The sequence below is a fragment of the Lutjanus erythropterus genome, chromosome 16, assembly GCF_056507025.1.
Source record: "Lutjanus erythropterus isolate fLutEry1 chromosome 16, fLutEry1.hap2, whole genome shotgun sequence".
Taxonomy (NCBI): domain Eukaryota; kingdom Metazoa; phylum Chordata; class Actinopteri; order Lutjaniformes; family Lutjanidae; genus Lutjanus; species Lutjanus erythropterus.
The window spans coordinates 6,317,598-6,345,103 of NC_139332.1; the positions used below are offsets into that span (position 1 = coordinate 6,317,598).

General features: G+C 39.5%; 1 protein-coding gene across 6 annotated transcripts in view; it reads left to right on the forward strand.

Annotated features, from left to right (window-relative positions):
• The window catches only part of ptprua (protein tyrosine phosphatase receptor type Ua), a 310,129-nt gene that overhangs the window by 155,812 nt on the left and 126,811 nt on the right, over positions 1-27,506 (forward strand). For all 6 annotated transcript variants that reach the window (XM_084739999.1, XM_084740002.1, XM_084740000.1 and 3 more), the window contains exon 4: positions 16,438-16,519. In XM_084739999.1, coding sequence (XP_084596125.1) covers positions 16,438-16,519 — 82 coding nt within the window. The remainder of the gene's footprint in view (positions 1-16,437; positions 16,520-27,506) is intronic.

Consider the following 27,506-nt stretch of genomic DNA (forward strand, 5'->3'; position numbering starts at 1 on the left):
GTTGTCAAAATTAGATTTGCACATGTTAACTAAAATCATAATCTATACAAAAATGTGTATACAAAACTATTTAAAAAGAGGCATTTCTTTGTCCTCAATTAAAAATAGTCGGCTGCTTTGAAGGCCACAGTTCTGTGACCTCTCCAGCTCTGTTATAATGAACCATTATTACTCTTTTGGTGAGGATGAGTGTGTATAAACTACTCTGTTAGGTTGTTAGGATGTGAATCTTTTGCTGAAAAAGATAAAGGCTCTAACAATGGAAACAAATTAATTCATGTTCATTTTGGACAGTAGAGCTTTGGAATGAATCATTTGTATGTTAGTGTTGTGTGGGCGGAGGAGGCTCAGCTTTTTTTTTATACAAGCCGGGGGTCTCCAAGGAAAAAAGGTTAGGAAACATAAAACTGCTTAGAATTAGCATGCTAGCGTGGCTGCAGAGGCTTGTCTGGTAACTTCATTTAACACAGACTGCATCTGATGCATCAATATTGTATACTATTATGATAATGATCGCTCAGCCTTTGGAAATGTCATTCCCCTCTTTGTTAAAACTTTCAGGTGTCACCTAGCATGGCACTAAACCACCAGCTGCTCTATTGAGCTGCTCAGTGGTCACCACACACTGAACCGTGGCCACAGTCAGCGTCAGTAGCTTTATTTTCACCCTCCAGATCACTCAAACAACATGCAAGGATTAGCAAACTGCAGCTGTGTCATACATCACAGTGGCTCAATAGGTGTGTAATTACAGCGGGCGCGTGTTTGCATTGTATCTTTATTTATTGGTCAATTTACCTGCGTGCTGCAGTGTAATCAATAGCCCCGTTTGATGCCTGTATTGTCGATGCTGCATTATTAGCGCCGTTGTGTAGCTTGTAAGATTCTGATGACTGGATGCAGCCCTGCCTCACCTCATTAAGGCCTATAATTCATCCCCTAATGCTCTCTTTCTTCCCACCAAGTCTGCCGCCCCACCTTAAAAGAGGCGTTAATGAGAAGGCGGCGGCTGGCGTAAGGGATCGTATGAGCGTGGGTCCGCCGAACAGTCAATTGACCTCAATTCCATGCGACCCTCAGTGCGGGGGATCAGCCTGGGTGTTTGCTTCCATAACCTTGGCGCACTCCGGGCCCCATCTCAATAAATCAAGAGCCAGTTAATGAGATTAGAGGGCTGCACAGATCAATGAGGACAGCCTGCGCTTTACCATCCTCAGCTCTCCTGTCCTGTGCGACTCGCACAAACAGCCAAACTGATTTAAAGTAATGATTTTCTTCCCTTCTGTACGGACGTTAGAAGTTTGTCTGCCACGCACGGCAGCAGCGGAGGAGGCGGAGGCAGGGGGCGGCACGCTCTCCGAGGGGGAAGCTGAGGTGTGCAATCAGACAAGCCGGCCCGGGCGGGGAGTTTGCTTAGCGCCGCAGTGTTTACCATTTGGACAGGCGTGCATAAGCAATGTAATCTACTACTCTGGTGATGTATGTCCAAGCTGCCTGAGTGATGAGAAGGCGCTGTTCTCTCAAGTCCTCCCGCCAGGCATGTAGACACAGGACAGATTGCTTTATTTGTCCCATAAACCTGGATGATCGGCAGCACGTAATGAGGCAGGTAAAGCTGTGCAGATGAGTGAGGATTCTTAAACGGAGGCCTGGAGGAACAAAGTGTGTCTATCTGCTGTGTGAAGAGGGACAAGAGTGAGCCAGAAGTGAGGCTTGGTGCCTCTTTTTTTTTTCTTTTTTTTTTAACGTCTTATCCTCCTCTTTTTTTTTTTTTTGGCCCCCGGAGCACTCCCCCCTCTCTCCTCACCGGCTCCCACCGCCACGGCTCAAAGCTCAGCGCAGGCCCCACAGGGCTCCACTCATCCATCCAGTCCCATTGATAAAGATCACTGTCCAGCACTCCCAGCCAACAGATCAGCCCCTGCAGGCCGCCGAGGAGCAGCTCCACACAGGGAGAGGACTACCACTTCAGAGGGCTTGGAGGAGAAAGTGTGTATGTGTGTGTGTGTGTGTGTGTGAGTGAGTGTAGGCGGCTGCTGTTGGTGGTGGTGGTGGTTGAGATTAAATTGAAAAAAATCCCGTAATCAGAGAGCATCAACACCCCCTCAGGAAGGACAGACCGCTCCAGAGATCTGTTGGACTGTGATCAGAGGTGTTGCTGGCCTTTTGCATTTAGGCTTTCACTGATATGAGGCTTCAAAATTCAATGCCAATATTTCTGGGCTTCATATGTCCTTTGTTGATAGCATATTTTGTGCTTTAAATTATAGGCTTCATATTGTATAGTTTTTATCACTTGGATGCAGTAGGTGGTTTGAGGGGAGATGCCATGCCCCGTGTTAGCAAAGTAACCAAGATGCATCCCCCACGTTAACCTGCTATTCCCCGTCTTCATCCCACGGGTTGTTTAGTTGAATATCTTAGTTTAGTCAGCCTGACTCATTGATCCATCATCTGAACTTTACCTGCTCCTTTTTCTCTCAGTCCTGCCCTTCTGTCAGTTTTGACTTGGATCTATAATATTCTCTAAATTATGTAGCCATCATGAGTCAGTTCACGAGTCATGGGTGAATAAAACAAACCATGGTCCATCCCCTCTTTTGAGAGTTAAATTTGCCTAGTGCTTGGACATCTTGTCAGACAAATCTTGCTAAACCTGCCGCTCCGGAACCACATGCAGCTCTTTAGCCTCTGGTCATCTCCAGTTGCTTCTTGGGTCTTTGGCAAAAAATGATATGGGAATATGCTTTTTTTTTTTTAATCATTGTTGTAGTTCTATGTAAAGAGTTGAGGCAACTCAAAATCTCAAGGCAATCTACTGCAATAGATTTTTGAGTTTTGAACCCAACTCAAACTCTTGAGTTTTAAAAAAGTTTTACCAACTACTAGTCTTTAGTTGAGATAATTTACTTCTCTTCTTTAGATAAACTTAAATCTTTGAGTTTCAGAAACTCCCCAAAAATTGTATTCAAAAATTAAAGAAGTGAAAGTGAATGAGGTACTCCACTCACCAAATTGTGAAATACAATTTTTTTGTTACTAAAACTCAAAGATTCAAGTTTATCTAAAGAAGAAAAGTAAATTATCTCAACTAAAGATTATAGATCTGCAAAACTCAGAAGTTTGAGTTGGATTCAAAACTCAAAAATCTATACACCAAATTAACAAAAAAAAAAACATATATACATATATTCATATATATATATATTATCAACTAAAATGCGTGTCATATCCTACGTCTATGGCTCAGTGCCTTTCCTTTACATTTTGACTCTTCTTGAGTCTCCATGAGCCAGCTGTGAATGCCAAATAAAGAAATAGTCTTCAGGGAAAAGACAGAATTTAATAGTTGGGGCTCCAGACAGATTTTTTTTTTTTTTGTGCCAAAAATGGATCTTTTCATTATTGTAAAGGTTTCAGACCCCTGGATTGGGCCTGTCTCAGATGAAAGAAACATCACATTATCTTTGATCGTGGTTCCAAACAGGTGGTTCTATGTCACACTGTGAGCGCGGTTCAAAGATGGTAGTTTTTACGGTTTTGTGACCAAAGATTTGCCCAGGACAAAATTCTGAAAGTGTCAGAAATTTAGGATAGCCATCTCACAATGTGACTGCTGCTTTGACATCTACTAAACAACTAAAAATGAATTGTTGTTTGTCATTATGTATGCTATTTTAGCATACTGCAAAAATACTTTGGCAACCCAAGTTGGCCTCTTATTTATAACCACTTTGCCCTCCTCCTCCTCACTGGATATTTTTCTATACACATAAATATCACTATTGCAAGGGGTCAATTTTTGCTTGTCTTCGTTGTTTACCACAGTGGTTGTGCACATGGATGACACACGCTGATGAGGTTTTCTTGAACACTGACTTCCGTCGTCTATTAGATCTGTGTCGCCCATTGTGGCTTTCAATAAACTTGTAAGATTACTGAAATCTCACGTTCTGTTGGTGCCAATACACACACATTTTGACACGAGTTATCATGCAGTGGTATTACAGATAAAAAATTAGCACATCGCCCAACACGTGAGCCTGAGCTTTGCATACAGAAAAGTTGCTGGCACTTGCACAGACTGTATAACGTTGATTAAACGTGCACTGGCTGACAGTCTGATTTGATCAGCTGTGTCATCTGACTGAGCTGAAAACTCTCCACCTAACCTGTGTTGAACGTGGGTCAGACACATGCTTGACTTTGTTGAACAGACTTTTCTATCGGAGACGGGACTTTGAAGCTTTGAAGGACAGAAGAGAGGATTGATCAGACTGGTTCACACTCTACCTGTCAGCTTGGTTTTAGGAAGTACAGTAGGTGTTAAAGAGGTGCCACGTTGGAAATGGTGCCTTCTCTGCTTGAGATTTTCTTTTTCTAACACTTCCTGGGTTCTTCCTCACTCTTTGAATGCTTTGTCCTCCTTAGCCCTGCAGCATATAGGAGCACAGCCAATTGTGCCCAACTAACGAATCTTACTGACTTTGGTGACCCATCAACTGGGGACTGCCCATTGTTCCGAAGGCCCATTATACCAAAATATGTATTGTTTTTTTTTCCAAGACTGTTCTGCCTAGTCCCACCCTACTCTGTTGTGATGGGCTACAACCACTGTGCTCTCATTGGCTGTGATCACAAGTCTAGACTGCCAGCTGGGAGAAGTATAGCAAGTCAGTTTTGGTGGAGGAATGGGTCAAACAGAGGATTTTCACCCAGAAAACTGGGCATTGTGTCCCATATGAAGCAAAATGTCACTTTTTTTTAGATTTTGCTGACTTAATTATTTTCAGTTTTCAGTCTCAGTTTGGTTAAATTTAAAACTATACAGTTAGGTTTAGGCAAGAAAAGTATTTGCGTAAGTTTAGGAACAGAAACTACTTGTGAAGGTTCTGGAAAAGATAATTGATTATGGCTAAAATAGAACCTTTCACAGCATTAGAAAGGCTCTGGACATGACTTTGAGTCGAAAAGAACTAGCCAATCACAGCATAGTAGGGCGGGACTAGATGGAAAAAGTAATAACACTTCTGAAACCTCATTAACCCAGAAATATCCCATTGGACCCAAAGCCTGTTTGTAAGACAGTCCGGTATCCACAAAATGACTGGCTAATGCTCCAAAGGTCAGTTGTTCTGAAAATACACACCATCCCTGGAGTTTTTGCCCTTATTATCGTAGTGTATTTTGACGTTCAAACATCAGGTGACCTTTGTGAGGTGATCGTCATCATGGTAACAATAGACAGGTGACTTTCATCGTCATGGTCAGGTGGCATATATCGTAATGGTAATAATAATAAACATTGGCAGTTTGGTAGGTTTTAGGCACCAAAACTACTTGGTTATGTTCAGGAAAAGATCATGATCAGTTAAGTTCCGTACTTAAGTTAAGTTACATTACGTACATGACGTAGATTTAATGTGTTAGTAAGAAATACCAGGCTGATATTTACGGTGCAATGGGCCTTTGGAGCACCAAGCAGCTTTTACATAAGGGAAACCTTTGCATTCAGAAGAGTTGGTAGCACTTTTACAGACTGCTTAAGTTTGGTTAAACTTGCATTGGCTGACAGTCTGATTTGATCAGCCATGTCATCAGACTGAGTTCATGACCCTCCATCTAACCCACGTTGAACGTGGGTCAGACACATACTTGACTTTGCTGAACAGACTTTTTTATTGGACTTGAGCTTTGAAGGACAGAGGAGAGAATTGATCAGACTAGTTCACACTCTCGCTGTCAGTTCGGTTTTCGGAAGTACAGTAGGTGTTAAAGAGATGCCACGTTGGAAACTCTGGCCTCTCTCCTTTAGATGTATTTTGTTTCCCTTCCTGAGTTCTTCTTCACTCTTTGACCGCTTTGTCCTCCTTATCTCACCATCTTAATTCCCAGTGCTTCTCGCTATTTAGTTCTCTTCTCTGTCTCTTTGCTTACCTATTTTATTGCTTTTTTTCTACCAAACCATCACCTCATTTCACCCATGCAGTGAAGCAGTGTGGTAAGGTTGGGTGAACTAATACCTTTAGACTTCATAAGGCAAAGAACCATCAGTCATGGTTGTAGCTACAGAGGTCAGGACCTCTGTGAAACTTTACCAACTTTAAAGTTGTAATCCTTAAGATTTTCTGTTTTTGATTCAGTTTAAGGTGTTTGAGTGAGTTGTTAATATCCCTGCACCAGCCTGCAGAGGCAGTGCTGAATATTAACTTTACCACTCACACACCTGCAGGTCTTCTTTTAGCTAAAATTGAAATAATTTCTCTAGTGGGTTTTAGACAGGATATAATGTTCTATAGAAGAAAAACATGCTATTACATGTTGTGCATGAGCCCTTACATCACTCTCCTCAAAGCCACCAAACTCTATTGACAAAAATAGTAATTTTACCTTGCTGATCATCTTACAAGAAAACAGACTTTATTCAGACAGAAACTCTTTCCGCTCTTCTAAAAATCACCAACTCTGGTTTGGTTGAAATAAACTCTTAATTCACTGAGTTAGATGTGAAAATATTCCTGCTCTACATGCTGTCTTTTCCATCTCTACATTAGTAAGGAACTATTTCTTCAATCTGCTGAATGGCCTAAATCCATGTAAAGTAATTATTAGCTTGCTAGCAACCCTGTTAACACTGGTATGGCAACATATTGCTGCCACACCAGAAAAAGGAAAAACTTTCTACAATTTATTTTCAGAACACGCAAGAACTTATAAACCCAAGTTCTTCTAAGCTCAAGTCATTTGACATGAAATGATGAGTTGAATGAAAGTACAGTACAAAGTTCAGTCAACCCAATAAATTAAGTTTCTAAAGAAATAGCATAGTAGCAGACTTCCCAGCATGCATTTGGAGAGAGTTCAAACTCTCCTGAAATCCTTCTTTTTTATAGTTTGATGAAAACCTGTTGTGAATCATTGCAAAATTTCCTCAACTTGCCTTTTCAAATTCAAATCAACTTAAAATTTTAAGGCAGCCTGGAAACTAACTTTTTTTTAATTAAAACATACTTTTTTATATAACCTAGAATATTTCATGTTATAACTTGATAACTTATGTTGTTATAACGTGATAACAGACTTTGCTGTTGTAACAGGAAAAGTTTATTGTGTAACGTGAAAAGTTTGTATGTCATAATAACATGATCATATCTTGTTATAACATGAAAAACATCTTCTTATAACAACAAACTTTTCATGTTACATCATGATACTGATCCATTTTTCTTTTCTGGCAGAGCAGCGTTGGGCTTCTGTATGCTGGCTACCTAAAACATCAAGCAAAATAAGCTACAGATGCTAAAGTTTTATGGTTTCAGTTGAATGTGAACTCTCAGAACTGCACTCTGCCATCTTACTTTTACAATGCTGAGTGAGCGGTCTGCTCATAGTCTCTTTGTAAATGTGTAGCGGGCCAACACTTTAAAAGGGAGGGATTTACATGCTCACACAGCCAGACCGACTACCAAAACAAAGAAGAGAGAAGATTGGATTGCAGCACACACAGAGGGAGTGTGACTTCTTCTTCTGCTCAGGACACTATTCTCCTCTGTCTCTTTACATAGCAAATAAATCTTTGCTGCTATATTAATGTTGAGAATCTGTCATTTATAACCTTTAAAGCAGGACCAACAGTGGACCTTCAAAATGTCCCCTGCTGGCTTGCCAGTCTACTGTTGTTGAATGTGTAGCGATGAAAGTCTACTATTGAATAGGTATGCAAGTGATCACACACACGCACACACACACACACACACACACACAAAAAGAAAGCATCCAGCATATGCTCTTGTCCTCCAGCAGCACACTGCAGTGAACGCCTCACTTTATTTCTCCAGCCTGCAGGGAAAAGGTGGCAGGTGCAATTGCATGTCATATATTTCAATGTTTTGCTGCCTCTTTGCCAATAAAGATCGATGGCGTCAGCCTCGTTCTAGCTGAGCAAATCAATTAACAGAACATTGTTGCAATTTTTGTTCACCACATTCCTCAAACGATTGCATGTAAGTCGTTTAAATGAATCAAAGTCCTCATGAAGATGGATGTCGTCCTCAGATCAATCGAGAGCTTTATCATTAGAGCACACACATAAATAATTTCTGCAGCGCTGTAATGAAAACTAAAAGCTTAAAATATTAATTACTGTGCAAATCTTGTTTTTAATGCAATCGCTTTTACTGCCACCACTGGTTTTATGTATTCACTGTGAGGCCTCCCGGGATGCACTATGGATTTTGTTACTCTACACTATCAATTCTCCGCCATTGGATTTTACGAGCCAAACACGATGCAGCAGGAGGCGCATATTAAAATGCTTGCATGCTTTTTACATCAAATGTGACTGTCCAGCTGCTTCCGTCTCCTTAACTGTCTACACTCGCTGTTCTCGTGCCAGAACTTGCTCTCTGGCACGGTTTCCCTTCCTCGTGTCATTTCCTTTGGTTGCTGACGATGACACGGCGCTACGTCTCAAGAGACGGCACCCTGCTGCTCGCAGTAAACCAAACCTTGATTCTCACTTCACAGATTGCGCCTCTGCAGTGTTACAGGCCTCGGTTTTGTTGTTTGTTTTGTTGCTCCACAACAAAAGCCTGAGAGAAAGCTGAGAGGAGGCTGGAAGATGACATCACCTCCAACTGGATATTCTCAATTGGACGAATCCATCTCTTATATTGTTTGCAGAAATAGATTTTCCTCCATGCCTACTTGTGTAAGTATTGGAAAAGGGTGAAACTTTGCTATCAAATATTAAAGATGCTATCAGGCCCCGTCATGACAAACAATATCAGTGTGACTTAAGCCTCCACCCTCCACTTTCTATCTCCTCGTCCTCCTATGCAAGCGGCTCCTCCACTATCTTCCCCTGCACTGTTTTCCTCTCTATACCTCCTCTTATATCTCTTTCCTACGGTGGCCCTGACAGCTCTAAACACTGCAACATAAGAAAACACATGCAAACACAATACAAGCAAGCAAAGGAGGCATCTTTACAAATTCAATAACACATAAAGAAACACAAAAAGAAAAGCAGATAGAGAAATGTATATATGTTTGAACATGTTTTGCGCTGTCAGTCCAAAGCAAGATTATGGATGTGTTTGGGGTGGATATTCAAAGATTCAAGGGCATTTAACGTCATTATACAACAGAGAGTTGTACAACAAAATTAGAGTTGTAGTTTTTTCATAATACACACAAAATACAAGACATATTACCTCTAAATCTTCATTATTTTGTTCTGGGATTAGACTCCAGCTATGAACATCAGTACAGGTACAATTTTTAGAATGGTTTTGAAAAACAAATAATTTGTGTATCTGTTTTGCTGCTAGAAAGAAAAAACAGAAATCACATGTACTAAGACTCTTAAGGAGTTTGCAAGGGACTCGTCCCCAATAGTAATGTATATCAAATAGAAATGTCTAAAAGTAATAGAGGTAACAAAAATAACAAAATAAGTATTGTGTACTTACTTTTTTTGTTTGTTCTTGTGTTGTGGTTTTCGTTATATTGTTAAGAACATTCATTGAAAAAGACAACATATATGCAGGAATGTATGGATGAAACAGGCTGCACAGAAAACACAACCAAGTACAGGTAAATACAGCCCAGTATGTGCTCAAGTTTACTACACTGCTGTTGAAAAACAAGCCAACATGCTAAGTTTGTTTCAGTTTTACATTCTGTTTGCTAGATTCAGATGTTATTGCTACTATAAACCTAGCGTGGAGCAATTGTACTGTATATTGTGAACAGGATACACATATAACGCTAAATTAGGCTATGAAGTTCTTACAGTATACCAGGGTATGATTTTCATTATTGTGAAAAATACAGACGTTCCTCTTCTTGGTAAAACGGGAGATGCTGTATTGTAGTGCGCAGCACACGCCACCAGGGGTCAGTCTGTGCAGCAGTGCAGTTGAAAAGACAAACATGGCATCTGGAGGATAAAAATTACAGGGATTAAATGGATTCTGTCCAGATGATAAAGCTAACACGCATGTGTCAGACTGCTTACTGTCGGTGGTGTCAGAGAGAGACGATGAATGCACGCTGAGTGGAGGGAAAGGTGAGCAGCGAAGTTGTCGGTCTGGCGGTAAATGAGCAGAGAAGGTGAGATTGTGGGTTTGAGTTTGTCAGTGGATGAAAGCTGCAGCTTTTCAAGACCGAAGCAGAGCTCCTGAGCGTGTGTGTGTGTGTGTGCTGTTTTCAAGCTGCAGGAATAACCTCGCTATGATGGTCAGCTCTGCTTACATTTTGGAGGGAAGTTTTACACAACTACTGCCGTAATACTGTATAATTTCAGGAGGGTATGAAGGCACAAAAAATACCACCCAAGCCTACGTTAAATCATAGAATATGATAATCTATAACCACTGCAACAAATCGCAGGCCCAGGCATCTGTTACGATCTGAAACGAGGAGATATCATTAAAGATAGTTGGACACAATGCTTCCTCTCTTGCAGCTTAGCTCAGCACTGTATTATTTTCAGGCATATTTAGAAAGGTATGACAGCACACTGCTGACATGCCAAAAAAAAAAAAAAAAAAAGCAGAACAATATCATGTTATTATAACAAGTTAGAACAATATTTTCATGTTGTAATGACATACAAGCTTATCATATTATACCAAGACCTTTTCTTGTTTGAACAACATACTGTTTATGTTGTTATAATGTGATAACTTACTGTTATAACATTAAACATGTCATGTTATAACATGGTAATGCCAGTCATGATCATTGTAAGATAGCCTTCACATTATAACATCGTAACATAAGGTTTTGTTACAATGAGATAAGTTTGTATGTTGTAATAACGTGAAAATATCAAGTGAAAAGATCTTGTTGTAATGTGAAAAAGTAAACATCTCAGATTTTTCACATTAGTGTGATACTCATCTATTTTCCTTTCTCTGACTTGACAGTACACATGTCCATACACAGTGTAGATGTTTTTTTTTGCTATATAGAATTTTGTAATCTTTTCATTTCATGACGCTGTTAGCCATTTATAAAATGTTTTTAATCTCACTCACTAGACAGTTTTTACATTTATAGTTATGACATATTTATAAATTTATTCCCTTGCACCTTTGTTTCTTTTTATGTTGACTAAACTTCAGTGATCAGCTTCCTAATAGAATCAATCTATCACACGTGCATCAGTTTTTGCTTCCCCTGGAAATGTTGTTTTATATTGTTTTCTGTGCAGCTCTTCGCAGTTGTTTGTGTTCTCAGAACAGCAGCCCCTTTCGCCATCTGTTTATGTTGCCTGCATGTGGCCTTGTTGCCTTTATTTTCCAGCATGTCTATGTTATATGTGCGTTGAGAGATAGGTGAGATAGGTGAAGATGCTTTCTTAATTCGATACCGTGGCGTCTGTTTAGTGTGTTTTCTTTAGTGCATTGAGCTGTCAGGGCCACCGTACCTTCTCCAGCGTCACTGCAACTCTTCACACAACTGAGCAAATTGTCTCATTTGCGGTGCCCCGCGTTGCGTGCGCAAACATGGGGGGGGATCCTACTGTAGCCATTTGTATAATTGCTTGTGTTTGCAAGTGTGCAGCCATTGGATGCCAAGGTTATTCCTCAGTGTCTGGCACAGTCACAGTCAAACACACTTTTCTATAAGTGAGGGCAGCTGCGGAGGAGCTTAATGATGGCTCAAAGCGCGGAGCTGAGTGAATCGATGGTGGTGGGTGCGTTGACGCGTGATGAATTGAAGAGTTAATCGGTCAGACGTCTCTAATGGCCCGACATAGAAATGAAAAATAAAAATAAATTAGTGGAAAGAAAGCTTTAGTCTGTATCCATCTGCCAAGGCCTTTTGTGGTATTGATTGGCCCTAGGCACTTAAAGCCTGATGTATTGTCAACATCGCAATCTATTGCCCGTCTGAGTGCACGGTCACAGTCTGACTTCCACTAGGCTTTTGCATAGATAACTAGAGGTAGTATGAGTGGATGACTCACACACACACACACACAGGTCTGATGTAGTATACAGTTACAACTTTCCTCTCACCGCCTGTTAATGCCCTCAACCCTCGAGTTCAGAGTTTGTCATGCTGCGATTAAAAAAAAGTGAACAGTTGCTTGTGGAGGGAGTGATTTGGGCTCGGCTGAGTGTAATTACTTCTCAGAAACCCACAATGACTTTGCTGCACTCTGGGAGGCCTCCCGATTCACTTTGAGGCTCTGCATGTGCCCGGCTCATTTAGATGAGTGAGTGAATATTTAGGCTGTGTTTAAGGACACCTGCCGCTGCCGCATGGATTGATAAAAGGGACATTAGAGAAGGAGAGAGACATTTATTTTTGTGCACTGTATGACTTGGTCAGATAAATTATCTGTAAAAAGATACTTGTGAGACTTATTAACAGTGGATCTAAACAAATAACTGGACTTCTTACTAGACTTTTTACAATTTGTTCTTCATTAGACAGCATTAGACCCTTTATTAGACTCTTATTCGACTTTATTAGAGCGTAATTTGGGACAGATTACAACAGATCTGTAGTGTAAACTAGAGTGTATTATTCCCCACTGTTAGACCATTATTAGACTTGACTTGAGGGCCATATTACAACAGAACTGAACTGTAAACTAGAGTGTTTTATTCTTCACTGTCAGACCGTTGTTAGACTTTACTTGAGGGCCATATTACAACAGAGCTGAACTGTAAACTAAAGTGTATTATTCCTCACTGTTAGACCGTTGTTAGACTTTACTTGAGGGCTATATCACAACAGAACTGAACTGTAAGCGAAAGTTTATTGTTTTCTACAATTAGATCCTTATTAGACTTGTTTTGGTTTACAGTACAGTTCTGTTGAAATGTGTCCAAAATCACCCTCAAATAAAGTCTAATAATTTGATACAAAGTACAGCTTGTTATATTTTATTAGTGTACCATAGCTGTAAAGTGTCTATTTAGTTTATCGTTTAGGGCTGTAAATAACAATTCTTTTCTGTATTGATTAATCTGTTGTTTATTTTTACAAGTAATTGATTAGTTGTTTGGTCCATAAAATGTCAGAAAATGTTGAAAACTGTTGAACAAAACCTAATGTGACGCCCTCAAATGCCATATTTTTTCTACAACCTAAAGATATTCAGCTTACCGTCACAGTCAAATATTTTATTATAATTTTATTTAAGTAGTTTACAATTAGATTAAATGAATTACACTAATTAATTTACTAGTTGATTAATAATTGCTTAATCATTACAGCTTTAGTATAATTGTATTTTTGTTTAATGCCTAATAAAGAACATATTTCTGTTTTTTGTCTAATTTGATAGAAAGTACGGCTTGTAGCGACTTATTGGTGTACTGCAGAGACAACCAACTTAACTGAAGACTAAACCATTTAAAGTGTTTTGCCATTTAAAAATAAGTTGACATATGATTTATCGTGGCTTGTTTAATTTCATAATGTCGGGTGTCATAACTAAGATATTGTTGTCTTGTTTAATGTAAAGTTGTCATAACAATTCAAACAATGTCAATTGTCCATTAAAAATGACATAAATGACCAAATGAGGCATAACGACAGCAGTCACTAACATTCATAAAGTCTCCTTCGTGTTCATAACAGTGTAATTTCAGTCTTAACCATACCGCTTCAGATAATGTGTTATCTTCAAAATGACAGCTACCAGTTGCCACTTTAGTGCATCAGAGCACATTTCCATGAGAATAAAACTTTCCCCTCAATGTTCTGCTGAGTGTCTTTGAATGTCAGCGTCCACTGACAGCCTGTGCACTCGTGTTTAATTCATAATGACTGGTGTTGTGTTGCTTCTCCAGCCGAAGCTTGTTTGTGTAAATAGGGATAGAAATAGCTGCATTAGTAATATTGATTTGAGTGGAGACTTCTAAAGTCTTGTGGTCTAAATGCTTTTAAACTTCCTTTGACTGTATGCTGCAATAATAACAGAGAGTTGGGTCTTAACTCAGTCAAACAGCCAACCCAAGTTTTAAGTGAAGTAAAGTCAATTCTATCTACATAGCACCCAATTCTGATATAAGTTATTTCAGGTCATTTTTCATATAGAGAAGGTCAAGATCAACTTTTTTATGATATTATATGCACAGACCCAAGAGTTTCCACCACGAGCAGACACTTGGCGAGGTATGGTCTTTGTCAGCGAATTCGTAAAAAGTCAAGACAGGTCTTCCATGGCTAAATGTGGAGGTAGCTGGTGAAGCGGCTTTCAGCGAGTGCAGGAAGTGCAGCCTCCCAGGCTCAGCCCAACGCAGCAAGTTGACAAAATAATGCACCAAAGATGCTAGACAGTAGCTCTTAGTACACCTGCTCTTTGAGTTGATAACCCTGTTTTCTAGCAGACAGCCAAAGAGAACAAAACAAAATTGATAGAAGTAATGAGCCTACCACTCAACCTTTATGCTGTAGAAAATGCCTCGCCTATGTCTGCAATAGTTCACTTCTTACAAAACAGTCCACTGTATTGTGCACCGTATGCCATATTGTAGTGTTGGAAAGGCAACACGCAACAGTTATTACATTATAGACTACACAGTGTGTCGCGATGCGTGTTGTGTTGTGTTGTGTTGTTTGATCAGACATTTAGCTGGAAAAACAGATTTTCTCCACAAAGAATAACATGTTTATGTATTAGGTTAGAGAGAAGGTTAGAATGCTTATGATTGTACATTAGGAAAGAGATGGTTAATGATCAAGCCATAGCCCAAGGGTGCTGAATGTCCACCAGCACCTTAGACCTTGACTCAGAAAAACTCCCCGCAGAAGAATTGTGAACATGTATTTAGTTTGGTTAGGATCTGGATAGGACAGAAAACAGCTGAACTTTGCATGACACTCAACTTCTTTTATTGCCAGAAAATTGAATCACAGATGTTTGTGTTCCCATTTTTGTAATCTATGTTGGAAAATGGCTATAAGGATTCAGTATATTAAGCAATCCAAGCTATTTATGATCACTACACGCAACTTAAACCACAAACTGTCATGTGCTGCATTGCCTTCAGATCTGTTCTGGGAAGGTGGGCACAGAAATTAGTATCTGTGATAGTTTTCATGACTTTTAAATACTTATTGTTTTTTCTTTTTTCTTTAACCAAGTCCTGATATTTGAATAATTATAAAATCCTGGTTCCCTCAGCAAAAAACTGAAGGGATTTTCCATAGGATTTTTTGCAAAAAATGAACACCACTTTTATTGTTTTTTAAACATAAATGCAATTGCCAGAAAAAAATATTACAAATCACTTAGGTTTGTGTTGGCCACAGACCTTACTTCAGGCATCTAACCAAGAAAAAAACAAACATTGTAAAAAACCTTATCTTATCCAGAGGTGCAATTATGCAAACTTGCTTCCAGATTTTAGGATTCATTTCTGCAGCACTTTTTCAGCCTTCAGCTGCTTTTCAAGTTCCACAATGACGGAACGAGCTCAAGACAGCAGAACTTGTACACATTTTCTGTCACAGGCTGAAAATCCACCCGTTCAGACTGCATTTTGGCCCACTGGTGGACTCAAGGGGGAGCAGGGGAGATGATTGCCCCTCTGGTGCCTCAGTGTTCTAAAAGAAATTCAGAAAGTCCCCTCTTAGATGCTTCTATGGTAGATGAAACATGACAAAATGCCCTCAAGGGTACCTTTTCATTTGACAGAACATGATAAGGTGCCCTCTAGGGTGCCTTTCCAGTGGCTGCAATGTGACAAGTTCCTTCTAGAGTGCCTTTCCATTGGCCAAAGCATGATAACGTGCCCTCTAGGATGTATTTCCAGTGGCCTGAATGTGATAAATTCCACCTAACAATGGTCCCTCTAATGCTGAAAATGTGATGCAGTGCCATACAGGTTATCCTCTGTGTTCCTCTAAATGGTTAAATAGTTAATAGTTCCTAATAGTTAATAGTTTTTATCACAGAGGTTTAGTAGTTGTACTTTAAGCCAAAACTATTTTTATATAACGAGGGACTGGAAGTGTTTCACCATAAATGCATCACGACTGTGGTGCCCCACAGAATACTGGTGCCCTTTTTTACTTTTTGCCCCTGCCTCCCAGACAGCCTGAGTCCGCCACTGATACTTGCTCTATATAAAAAGCTCCCTGAGGTAACTTCTGTTATGATTTGGCGCTATACAAATAAAAGTAACTTAACTTGAGTGCGATTAAAATACCGTTTAAAAAAAAACACAAAACAAAGCTGGACCAGAAATGCAAGAAATATTCCTGATTAGCGTTGAAATGGCAGTGTCAAGTTCTACAGTGAAGCTTTCTTTGAAATGTACAGTGGAATTAATGAAAAATCTCTATGGTTCTGATCTTGACAGGCCTTTGGACCCCATCGCCCCAATTTCCTCCTTCGTCAATCTACTTGCCACTCAAGACGTAATAGTCTGTAGTCATTTAATTTATCCATTGTCTCCACAGGTCATCTTTGAGGCGACCATTTCCGAGGAGCGACAGGGCTACATCGCCTTGGACGACATTGTGCTGCTCAATTACCCGTGTTGTAAGTACCCGCTCTTGCACTGCTCACAGCCTATACCTGCTGACCTTTACCGAGCCCAGGGAAAGTGTCCGGCTGAATAACCGAAGCCGGAAATTGTGGAGCTTCGGGAAGCTCAATGGTTTCCCTGGGGTGACTGAACACTGTGAGGTAATCCTGCTGACAGGGGGGGCGACTGAGGCCCCTATACCTGGTACTTGTCCAAGTGTCACAGCCACAATAACACAGCAGGAGGGTTCTCTTTTTGTCCTGGCAGAATGGCTGACCTTTACCACCTGTGATTGCCATGCTCCCAGTCAGGTGCTTTTAAGGCTAATGTGATGTTAGAGGCAGGAAAAGGACAGCTAGTGGTTGGACTTTGATCCTCTCTGGGAGTTCTTTTTTTTCTCATCACTGGGATATCAGGGGTCGGAGCTTTATTAGTGCTGGTAATGTTACATTATGTTCTGTTCTGCTACGTTTACCATTAACCCCCCCCATAACTGATAATTCTGTCTGAAAGTAGTCATTCTAAAAGTTGCATTCGCCCATGCTGACTTCCAAAAAGAGACGACATGGTGCAAGAACAGAAAATAACCATTCCATTGAAAATGGGATCATTATTAGCCTTTTTATTAAATAATAAGTTTATCCATTTAACAGTAATAGTTCGACCAATTATTGTTTCCAAACTGTGCTATAATGCAGAGTGTTAGATTACATAATTTTTCTATAATTGGTCACTTCTACACTGCCTGGTTGTTGATGGAATTCCATTAACGTAAATCGAGCATAATGCGAGATTTTAATTAGATTCCACACATTTATAGATGATTATGTTTTTGTTTCCACTATTATTAGTTGATGTAATATTTGTGTGCTGAGTTCCAGTGAGGACTTTATTGTATCTTGGTGGTCTAATTTCAGTTCAAAGGCAGAAATTAAATTAAAAGTTGAACTGGAACTGTAGTAATGTTGTAAAGGTTTTGTGGCATATGTTTGCTCAAATTTATATATTAAAGCTGAACTGATCAATATTTTATACTGACAGTTGAGGAGAAGACTGGGTTATGTCAAAGATTATTTTGCCTGCTTCGTCTACGTGACCCTTCCTGAGACCCGCCCCTTTTTGGGCTGTGGACCCGTAACAGTTAAGCTTGGTACCTAGCAGAACCTCAACCAACTTTATCTTTTCCTGTGCTCAGATGTACTATGTGCCAGACTCATCAATCTTTAAAAGAAAACCAAATTTTGGAGATGGTTAGAAGACGTTGCTGGTGGACCTGTAATAGCTACATATATATATTCACATCTTAAGTTAGCTAAAGTTAGCAAAATACTAACCAACCAGCTAGATAATCTACATCAGTTGTTAGCTAGGTGCCAGCAAAACACTAACTAAGCAGTCAGCTAATATACATGGACAATTACTGTAAGGCATCACTAGAGATGATGGGATCATTCATTGGCCCGACCCTCATCTAGGTACAGGAAAGGAGAATGGAACTTAGGAATGATCAGTTGTTTCTGTTTTACAGCACACAGAATCTGTTCTTTACGTTTTTCGCTGGAGTAGGAACTATTTTCAGCAAGATGGCTTTGATGAACCCACTGTATGCTAAAGAAATAGCAGAAAGGCAAAGTCTGAGGCTATCTGGTGGACATAATGGAGCATCCAGCAGCTACAGACACAGACATGTTTCTCAGTTGGTGAATATTAGACGTACGTTCACAACACTCCAAGAAACGTGACTCCAAATAAATGGTAATGTTATTCCATGTCTGCTGTACATAAATGACCTATTTGAAGCCCATAACTTTTGGATATGCCATATGTTTTGATTTTGTCCTGCTCTGCTGCCCCGATGTGGCCAAACAAATCAATTCATGCATCTTTAAACACTGCTGTCATACTATCCGTAGCGTCAATCTAAAAATACTGACATCTGTGCTGTTTTTGTTCAGAAACCTGGTGTTTTTGTCAGACCATCATGCTTGGATCCACACTGGCCTTCTGTCAGAACGCTAATATTGTTTTTTAGCTGCATAAATGTGGGAAAATGTTAATGAATGATAATGTAGAGTATTTATGAGCTCATGAAATTCAGATATCTTTTTCTGGCTCTATTGAAAAATCAGGCAGGCCGCACATTATAAATCATTGACTCCTCGATGGGAGACAGACTGAGAAACTGAAATAACCCTTTCTAAAACCAGCGAGGATCTTTTTTTATTTTTTATTTTTTCTTCCCCGAGCTCATCTCAAAGTTTGCCACTTGCCCTCTGTCACTCTATCCTCCGTGGAGCAGGATGCATTTCCATGGTGATTATGGATGGGGCTTTTGGGAAGGTAGCCACTCAGTATGTGACTCAGTTTAGCCTTGGTGCAGATGGTGGCGCTTGGACCCTCACCATGCCTATTAGCTCAGATTAGAGGACAGTGTCCCTGCCAGGGGCGGCTTTATATATGTCCACTAAAAATGCATGAATCATAAGGTACAATTGATGTGCACTGAACCTTCTATATGCATTTATTTGCACAATTACATCAGTCATATTCTTTTGTACCACCTAGTGTAGCTGTAAGAGAAGCACCCTTACACTCTCAGAAATAAGAGTTCCAAAGCGGTTCTTCCTAAATGGCTGAGGTTCTACCGAGAACCATTTGCTTCTGAAGAACCTCTTTTTAAAGAGAGGGTTCGTCAAAGGTTCTTTGTACAACTAAGGGTTGCATTAAGAACCCTTTTCATTCAAAGAACCCTTTTTGGAAGACAGAGTTGTTCAAGAGCTCTTTCTTCAAGGGTTCTTTGGACCATAAAGTAAAAGGGTTCTCTGTAGAACCCCCTAGGTGGAGTCTAGATGGAAGAATTTGTTCTTAATGAGTCGCCTGGTTAAAAAAAGTAAAATGAAAAATAAAATGAAAATGAAAACCTTGGAATAGAAAAAGGTTCTTTGCAGAGACCAATGAGTATGTTCTAGATAAATCCCTCAGAATATAAAAAGGTTCCCAGTAGAAGCTCTCAGCAGAATCCCTTTGGTGGGTTCTAGATAAAACCTTTTGAAAATAAAACTGCTCTTAAAAGAACTCTTTTTGGTGGGTTCAAGAACCTCTGGAATACAGAAAGGTTCCCAGTAGAATCCCGTGAGTGTGTTGTAGAGAACACCCTTGGAATATAAAACGCTCTCAATAGAACCCTTTTGGTGGGTTCTAGATAAAACCCCTGGAGTACAAAAAGATTCTCACTAGAACCCCCTGGGTGGGTGCTCATTCGCAGCTTTAGAAGGTGGAACAGTTTTGGATAGAGGGTTCTAGGTGGTACCATTATACCCTTGAAGCGTTCTATGTAGAACCTCTCATAGGGGGTTCTTTCACAGGTGGTTCTAGATTTAGAAGGGTTCTCATAGGCAACTGGACTTGGTGGGGTTCTTGAAGATGTTTTGCTTCTGACTCACTTTAGGTTCTGGTTCTTAGCAGAAGTCTCTGAAAGGGTTTCGAGTGGAACTTTTATAAAAGGATCTACTAGTAACCCAAAATAGTTCTCCTGCAAGGACAAGCCAAAGAATCCTCTCTGGTTCCAGTTAGCTCTTGTATTTCTAGGAGTGCAGAAACACACACAGCCACACAGATGTAAGTAAACATCAGTAGCTCACATAAATTTCCCCACAGACAGACAGAAAGAATAATGGCCTGCCCCCTTAAGACACATTCAACTGCTATTCAGTTTGCATTCCTGCTCATTTGACATTCGTGTTGTTTTCCTCAGGAGTCCATGTCTTCATTCCAAACACGTGTTTCAGTCAAGACCAATCCCTCCTGCATGAAGAATAAGAGGCAGCATTACTAATTTAGAGAACCAACATCGCAGACAGTCGGAATACATTTGAGACTCAAATTACCTTGCCTCTATTTATGTTTAGCAGTATTAATTAAGGCTAAACAGGTCACACATCCACACTGCTGGGCTTTTAGATTTTAAATTAAATGTTCTCGGTGACTATTAATGCAACTGCCTCCGCCTCAAATGACTTCTCCTATAATTGGGGCTCTGAATGCTTGTCTTTAAAAGATGACTTGGAAGTTTATGCTTATTTCCTCCAGACAAAATGCCCTGACTGGTGCCATGACAAATGTATGCTTTGCTAGTTTTTAGTCTTCACCTCAGCTATCTGCTTCTTGTCTGCAGAGCGAGTAATTCTCACAAGGTAGGGCTGCACGATATAAATCGTTTCTCTATAGATTTTATGATGTGGGCATGTGCAACAGCTACGACTTCTTGCTGCCTGATACAAAAGGAGAACGCACATTTTTCATGACTAATATATAAGAAAATTCTGTTTGATATGAAATAACTTAGTCCGCTTTACTGGTTCTCAGAGTTTGATCAGTTCCCAGTGTGCTCTGGTTAAGTAGTGCGGTTCATCAATTTTTCAAACAACCAAAGCAACCTCCAGAAGTTGCCCACTAGGGTTGGGTGATGTCGACCAAATGGGCATATAACAACATCCACAGTGAAACTTTGCGATGGATGATATTGTTGTATTTCTGTGGTGTGCTTTAGCAAAAATAATTTTTATTTTTGTTCCTAAATTAAAGCTTAAAAATAAATTATTCTCATTGGATTTTTACTCACAAAGCTTTTATTGCTCTTCTAGTGGCAAGAGTTTATTAGGCAAACAGAAAATGTATACCGACATCTGGCTCTTGCCACGTCTTAAGTTTGGACCCTGTCCCTCCTGACCCTGGGTGGCTTTTAAATCACAATGTTACGATGGTAGAGGGCTCAGTGGTCCATGGCATCATCCATCCTATTGCCTGCCACAACCGGAAAATGAGCGCTGGTTGTTTTTAGCTCTGCTTTGGTCTCCACAACCTACTGGGGGAAAAAATCTTTGTCTCTAGCCGCTAGATGCTCCACTATGTTCATTGCATACTTAGTCTATCTGATATTTGGTGTTGGCAAGTGGTCAACAGTGGGATCATCTCAAGTTTTTTGCTAACAAACCGATCACCATGCATGCAGAGTCTGTTTATCACCTGCCGTTAATTATGCATACAACACAGCAACTGTCCCAGATCATCTCGCCAGGATGCTAGAGGCAGGTGTTCAGTTATACAAGACAGCGTGTGAGTGCATGTACTCCCATAACCAACGGCACCTCGTCCAGGTGCCTGATTAGAGGGTATACACATAGGTCTGTGTGGACATCCATGTACCCGTCCATTTGACTGATCCACAGACTTTTCCATATGGCCACTACAGATGGCCACTATCTACTGCGCATGTGTGGAGGATTTCCTCCAAGTGGACCAATAGACATTCGTGGCAAAACATATGTGATACGCGTCAGTTTGGGACTATAAAAGAGGACAACATTGTGTATGCATCTATAAAACAGTACTTCATGGTTTTCCTGTGTGAAGCCAAGTTATTTTTACCAAAACCATTATTTCTTCCCTTTTTCACCGTTAATAAATAAAAAGGAAGTGGAAGTACGGACCCACCCTGTGTAGAATGATCACATTGTGATCTTTTGCTTGCTAGGTGGGTCGAGTTTGCGTGCTCTCAACCTGGAACACAGCTACAAACATGGCTCCAGAGTCACATGCGTAATACTGAGAAAGAGGAGTCCAAGCTAATTTCTGCAGGGGCGGCAGAGGACTGAACCAAATATAGTTCAGTCAGTTAGAAGACGATAGACTTTTGACGTACCCAAATAATGATCTTATTTATCTGCACCTGAATAACACAGCCGGTATCTGGTGAAATTTCCTGTATTTTTACATACAGGAAATTTCACCATATATATATATATATATATATATATATATATATATATATATATATATATATGTATGTATACATACATACATATATATAGCAGAAAATAAAAAGATAACCCAAGGTCATATTTTTTCCAGTACCATGCAGCCCTAATACAGGGTTTACACGTGAAATGAGTTGTTAGAGATATGCACTGGAGGAAATTTGTTACAGCAGAGCCCTCTCACTCTGCTTATTGGAGGGATAGAGCACAGGAAGGACAGCACAGAGGAAAGAGAAAAATGAGCAATAGGTAAAATGTGAGATGCAATTTCTATCATCCCATCCTCAGCCATGTTGCTGTTGGTTACTGTGGAAACCAAGCATGAAAGTGTGTGAGTAGTGCCGGTGTCTGCATCAGAATTTAATTTTGCCCATCACGCTGGTGTCCAGTAGAAACAATTTGCCCTAAACATATCCTGTTCACACCACAGCAGGGCTTCCAGTTGTTGTGGTCTACCTCTGGTATGAGATGGAGGTTATTATTTTGTCATTATATCGTTACCATTTTGTTTCATAGCCTGGGAAGTCTTTCCACTGGGATATATAGGAGGGTTTAACTCACCCTGTAAAAGCAGAATGTTGTTAGCTCGCTTATAATAGTTAGTAATTTGCCTAATTTTTAGATTATTTTGTGAAAAGCTGTTCAGGAAATTCAGGTTCATTCATTAAATAGAAATGGAAAGAAATGGATTTTGGACAAATGTATAAGAGTATTAAACGGCTTTCAAACTGTCATACTGGAGATTCTAGTTTATCCTCAATCCATGTTTAGTGCAGAACAAGCATTAACATGAAAGCTACTGGGTTTATATAACAAAGTAATGTTAGATGTGCTTGTAGATCTTCTATAAAATATCTCATAACAGATGTCACAATTTAGAATTTTGGTCGTATTAATTTCAATGGCCAGGATAACTTATATATGTAGTTATTAACACAAATTTACAACAATTACAGGAAGTTTTCATTTAAAGCAAACACCAAACTTGAACATACTGTTGAAATTTCCAACTGGGAATTCAAAATTCCCACTTTTGAACACACAGTAACGCATGAGAACTGCACAGAGATGAACATGTCTGTTACATGGATCTATTTGTCTGTTTCTCATTGTAACAGAGACTCCAGTCTGCAGTGTAGCACTTATCCGCCAAAAACATGTTCATTGAACTATGCTCTTTTAACACATTCATGCACAACACTGACTGCACCTTGAAGCATCTAGGCCACATACAGTGAGCTTTATTTCTATTTTTTGACAAAATGTGCATAGTCATAAGGTTGAGGCCCAATATGAAGCACTGAATAAATATATTTAGCTGTATTTTGCAACATAGACGGAGCAAAGTGTGCTGCTTACTGGCCCTCTGCAGTGTAATGTAAATTAAAATATAGTAGCCAGTAGTGACAGTCCACATTTCCCAGCATGCCTATACTGCTGGACTGAGTAGTTTGTTAAGTTAGTTATTTTATGTTACAAAATGCAAATGTTACTTTTTGTTAGTAATGTGTCAGTTCAGAACATGGTGGTTTCAGTTGGTAAATGCCTTTGTGTGCAGGTTTTATGGTGAGATTTCTTGACACACGCTTATTGATCCTCCACCTCTGAAATGAATCCGACACCCTTGGTTATGTGGTACTTGACATAGTAAATGTAATAATATCAACCAAATCCTGTTAGTATAGAGTTATATTACTTGGTTTCTGCTAAAAGTAATATATTACTGCCCAACACTGGTCACAAATACATAATATTTTTACAGTATGGGCCTATTCGTTACTTGTTTTATAGCACTGAAGAGGGAAATGCACTGTAAGTTAAGCTAGCTAGCCACTATTTAATATGCATTATGAAGCCAACTTTTCTGGTTTTTAGCTCCATTTGCTGAAAAATCTCAGGCACTTGAGAAAAGGAGGTGCTGATCTGAAATGAATAAACACTTTCACATTATGTTAGAAGCAGGCATTATAATAAATTCTAAATGGTATGTTTCCTAATAGCAAAACATTAGTTGTTGTGTCTGTTAGCTAGCATTAGCATAAAATGACATTCACCAGTAGCTGAAAAGCATTAGCTAGAATTTGATTTAAACCTTCAATCTATGGAACAATAACGTTTGTCCCAGTTGTATCCTTTTGTTTACAGCTTAAATAATAATTTTGCTGTTCTGTTCATATATGGCCATTATGTAAATAAAGCTAATGAGAGGTTTAAGTACTGTGTAGTGCCAAAGCTGGCTTAGACATTTTTCTGCCTGCCAAAAATACAACTAATTGTGATGAGAAACAGGGGCTGTTTGCAGCTTTTGGCATGAAAACCATCAAATTTAGTTATATTGTAGCTATATTAAAACAAAATATAATTACTGCCAGCTGTGGTCCAAAAGTAACAGCATTTGTGTGCCCTCCAAAACTTGTTTTGCTTAAAGCGTTGTGTTATTTTACATGTGAAAAGAGTGAGAGAACCATTTTTGGATGGAGCCACATGGGTATTGTTTGTGATATATTATGTGCCAACTTTTAACTCAATGCCAGTATTGGACAGTTAGAAATCCTTTAATATTCCAAAGATGATTGTTAGTCAGAGGAGGAAAACACAGCATAGTTATAGATGGCTGAATTCCATTTAGCTTTCTCGGTTTCAGGGTCCTGACATTGTGCATGCTGGCTCATTGTTAATGTTATTAGTGTAACACCTGTGCTTGTGTTACTATGTGAAGTCAAATTGCCTGCTCATAAAAAGCTTTTAAATAACATAGTTTTAGATTGCACGTTTTTGTTTTGAAGCATAACATTCTCACAGACATGTTTGATTAAAAGGTGAATCAAAATCTCTCATTAGTGTCATCTGTGCTCCGACTTCTCAGCAGCAGTGAAATGTGTTGCAGTAACAGCAAATTATAATGTCAGACTGATGTATATGTGATAAACACACACTGTATATACAGTACAGCATCTTTGTGCTCTGTTACTTGCTTATTGATTGGAAGGGAGCTGAAAGTGACAAGATGACAATGAAAATGATCCTGTGCTACTTTGATCTGCAGCTTAGTAGCAGGAAATCCAAACCAGAAATCACAATTAATCCAACTGACAAGAGAGAAACAGACTCCAAAACAAGAAAAAAAACAAACAAACAAGAGTTTATTATTGTAAACATACAAATTAAGTAGTTAAAATTGCCAACAGAAAGTTAAGAAATAACTGTTTTGAATTTATGTCAAAAAGATCTTTGTTAGCATGATAGCATGCTAAACAGCCAGCCTCAGCCCGTCCTGTACAACAACAGTGAGGTGATTTTCTTGCCAGTTTTCTCCTGCCTCACACCTAAATCCGCTATGTCTTTGCCATCTCCAGAGTTGGAGTCCTGGTCTTGGCTGCTGTAGATCCCCTTAGTACTGTATTCCCTGTCTTCAAACTGGCCTTTATCGTTCTCTGAGGGTGTGTTCAGTTCCAGCCCAGCTGTGTTCACTGGGAGACTGCTGAGTTCTCCAGCTAACTGCAGCTACAGCTAGCAGCAGCAGCAGTTGAACTTATCTATTAAAGGTACCATGTTGAGTTTCTGCCCATTAAAGGCATTGTTTAGAAGAGTGTGTCCCGGTTTTGTTTGTATCTCATGTTTCGCTAACATGGACCAGTATTTGTGCCACATATTGCTTCTGTCCGGCCATGTTGACTAGGACGCAGCTGAGTTTACCAGCTAATGGCAGCTACAGTTAGCAGCAGTTAGCGGTTAATGTGGTAATGTACTACACCCCAGCAGGTGGCCAATTCTCACATGGTGCTCCTTTAAAGAATTTTCAAAAAACAAGGCTAACACTACTACTCATTAAAGGTACCATGTTATGTTTTCGACCATTAAAGGGAATATTTCGATGAGAGGATCCTGGTTTTGTTTATATCTCATATTTTGCGAGCATTGACCAGCATTTGTGCTGCATATTTTTTTCTGTCCAACAGTGTTGACTAGTAGGCTGCTGAGTTAAGTAACAAACGGTTAGGGGTTAATTTGGTAATGTGCTGCAAGCTAACCTTTAAATATTTGGAGGCAATTTTCAAAAAAACTAGGCTAACATTTATTCATTAAAGGTACAATGTGGCCTTTTCAGCCATTGAAGGCAGTGTTTTGAATAGCGGGTCTCTTTTGACTGCTTCATGCTATTCCACTGATTGGCATTTGATGGTGGTACAAAATGCAGCAACAAAAGGCAGTGATGAAGACTGCTAGCAAGCAAACATAGATGTAAACAATGTAGGCATAAAATAATAATCAGTATTGCAATAAACTGCAATAAAATGCCCAGCAATTTAGTATCACTGTTTCAAATTTTAATGATCGTGAGAACTTTATTGCTGTGCTTTGAAAGACTCAGTACATACTGTCCAGCATCAACCAGCGTTATCAAAATTTTCCAAGACACAGGTGCAGCATGGGTATGTTCTGCAACAATGAGTGTCAGTACATTTTCAGCACAATTTAATATACCATTTCCACCTAAAACAGTATAAGCTCCAAAATATAAATTAAAAAAAATGTTTGTCAGACCTCTGGGAAATAAACAATGTGTTTCTATGTAAATTTAGATGTGTTTGTTTACAATAAATGTCCTCAGGATGCCTTCAAGAAGGCTATATTAAATGGCCAACAATGTGGATGTGTGGGCTACCATATGGTGTCACACACATTCCAGTAAACAAATGTAATGCTGCTTATTGGCAAAGACTGGTGTGACTAACTGCGGGGTATGTCATTTGATAAACACAATACACACACGCATTTCAACATACACATTCATTATGCATGTCTTTATTATAGCATGCGTTCAGTAGAATCATTTGGTAGAATTAGCCCTGTTTTGCATCTCAGTGTCAGTTATTTTATATTTTATTGAAATTTATGATTCATGAAAAGTAATATCAAGCAGTGTTCTTCAGCTAGCATAAACAGAATCAGGATCCAGACTGAGAGTACAGTATTTGATGCTGCAGAAAAACAGTTTCTCTGTGATCGTAGACAACTGTGTCTCTGTCAAACTGAATGGAGAATGTGTGTAGATCTGCGTGTGTGTGCATCTGGGTGGCAGTAACCAAAAATGTCTGTCTTAATAAGTTATTTAGTCTCATATGCAGCCTTATGGCATGTTATTTTCTTAATACACATGGAAATATATGCTATTAGAGATGAG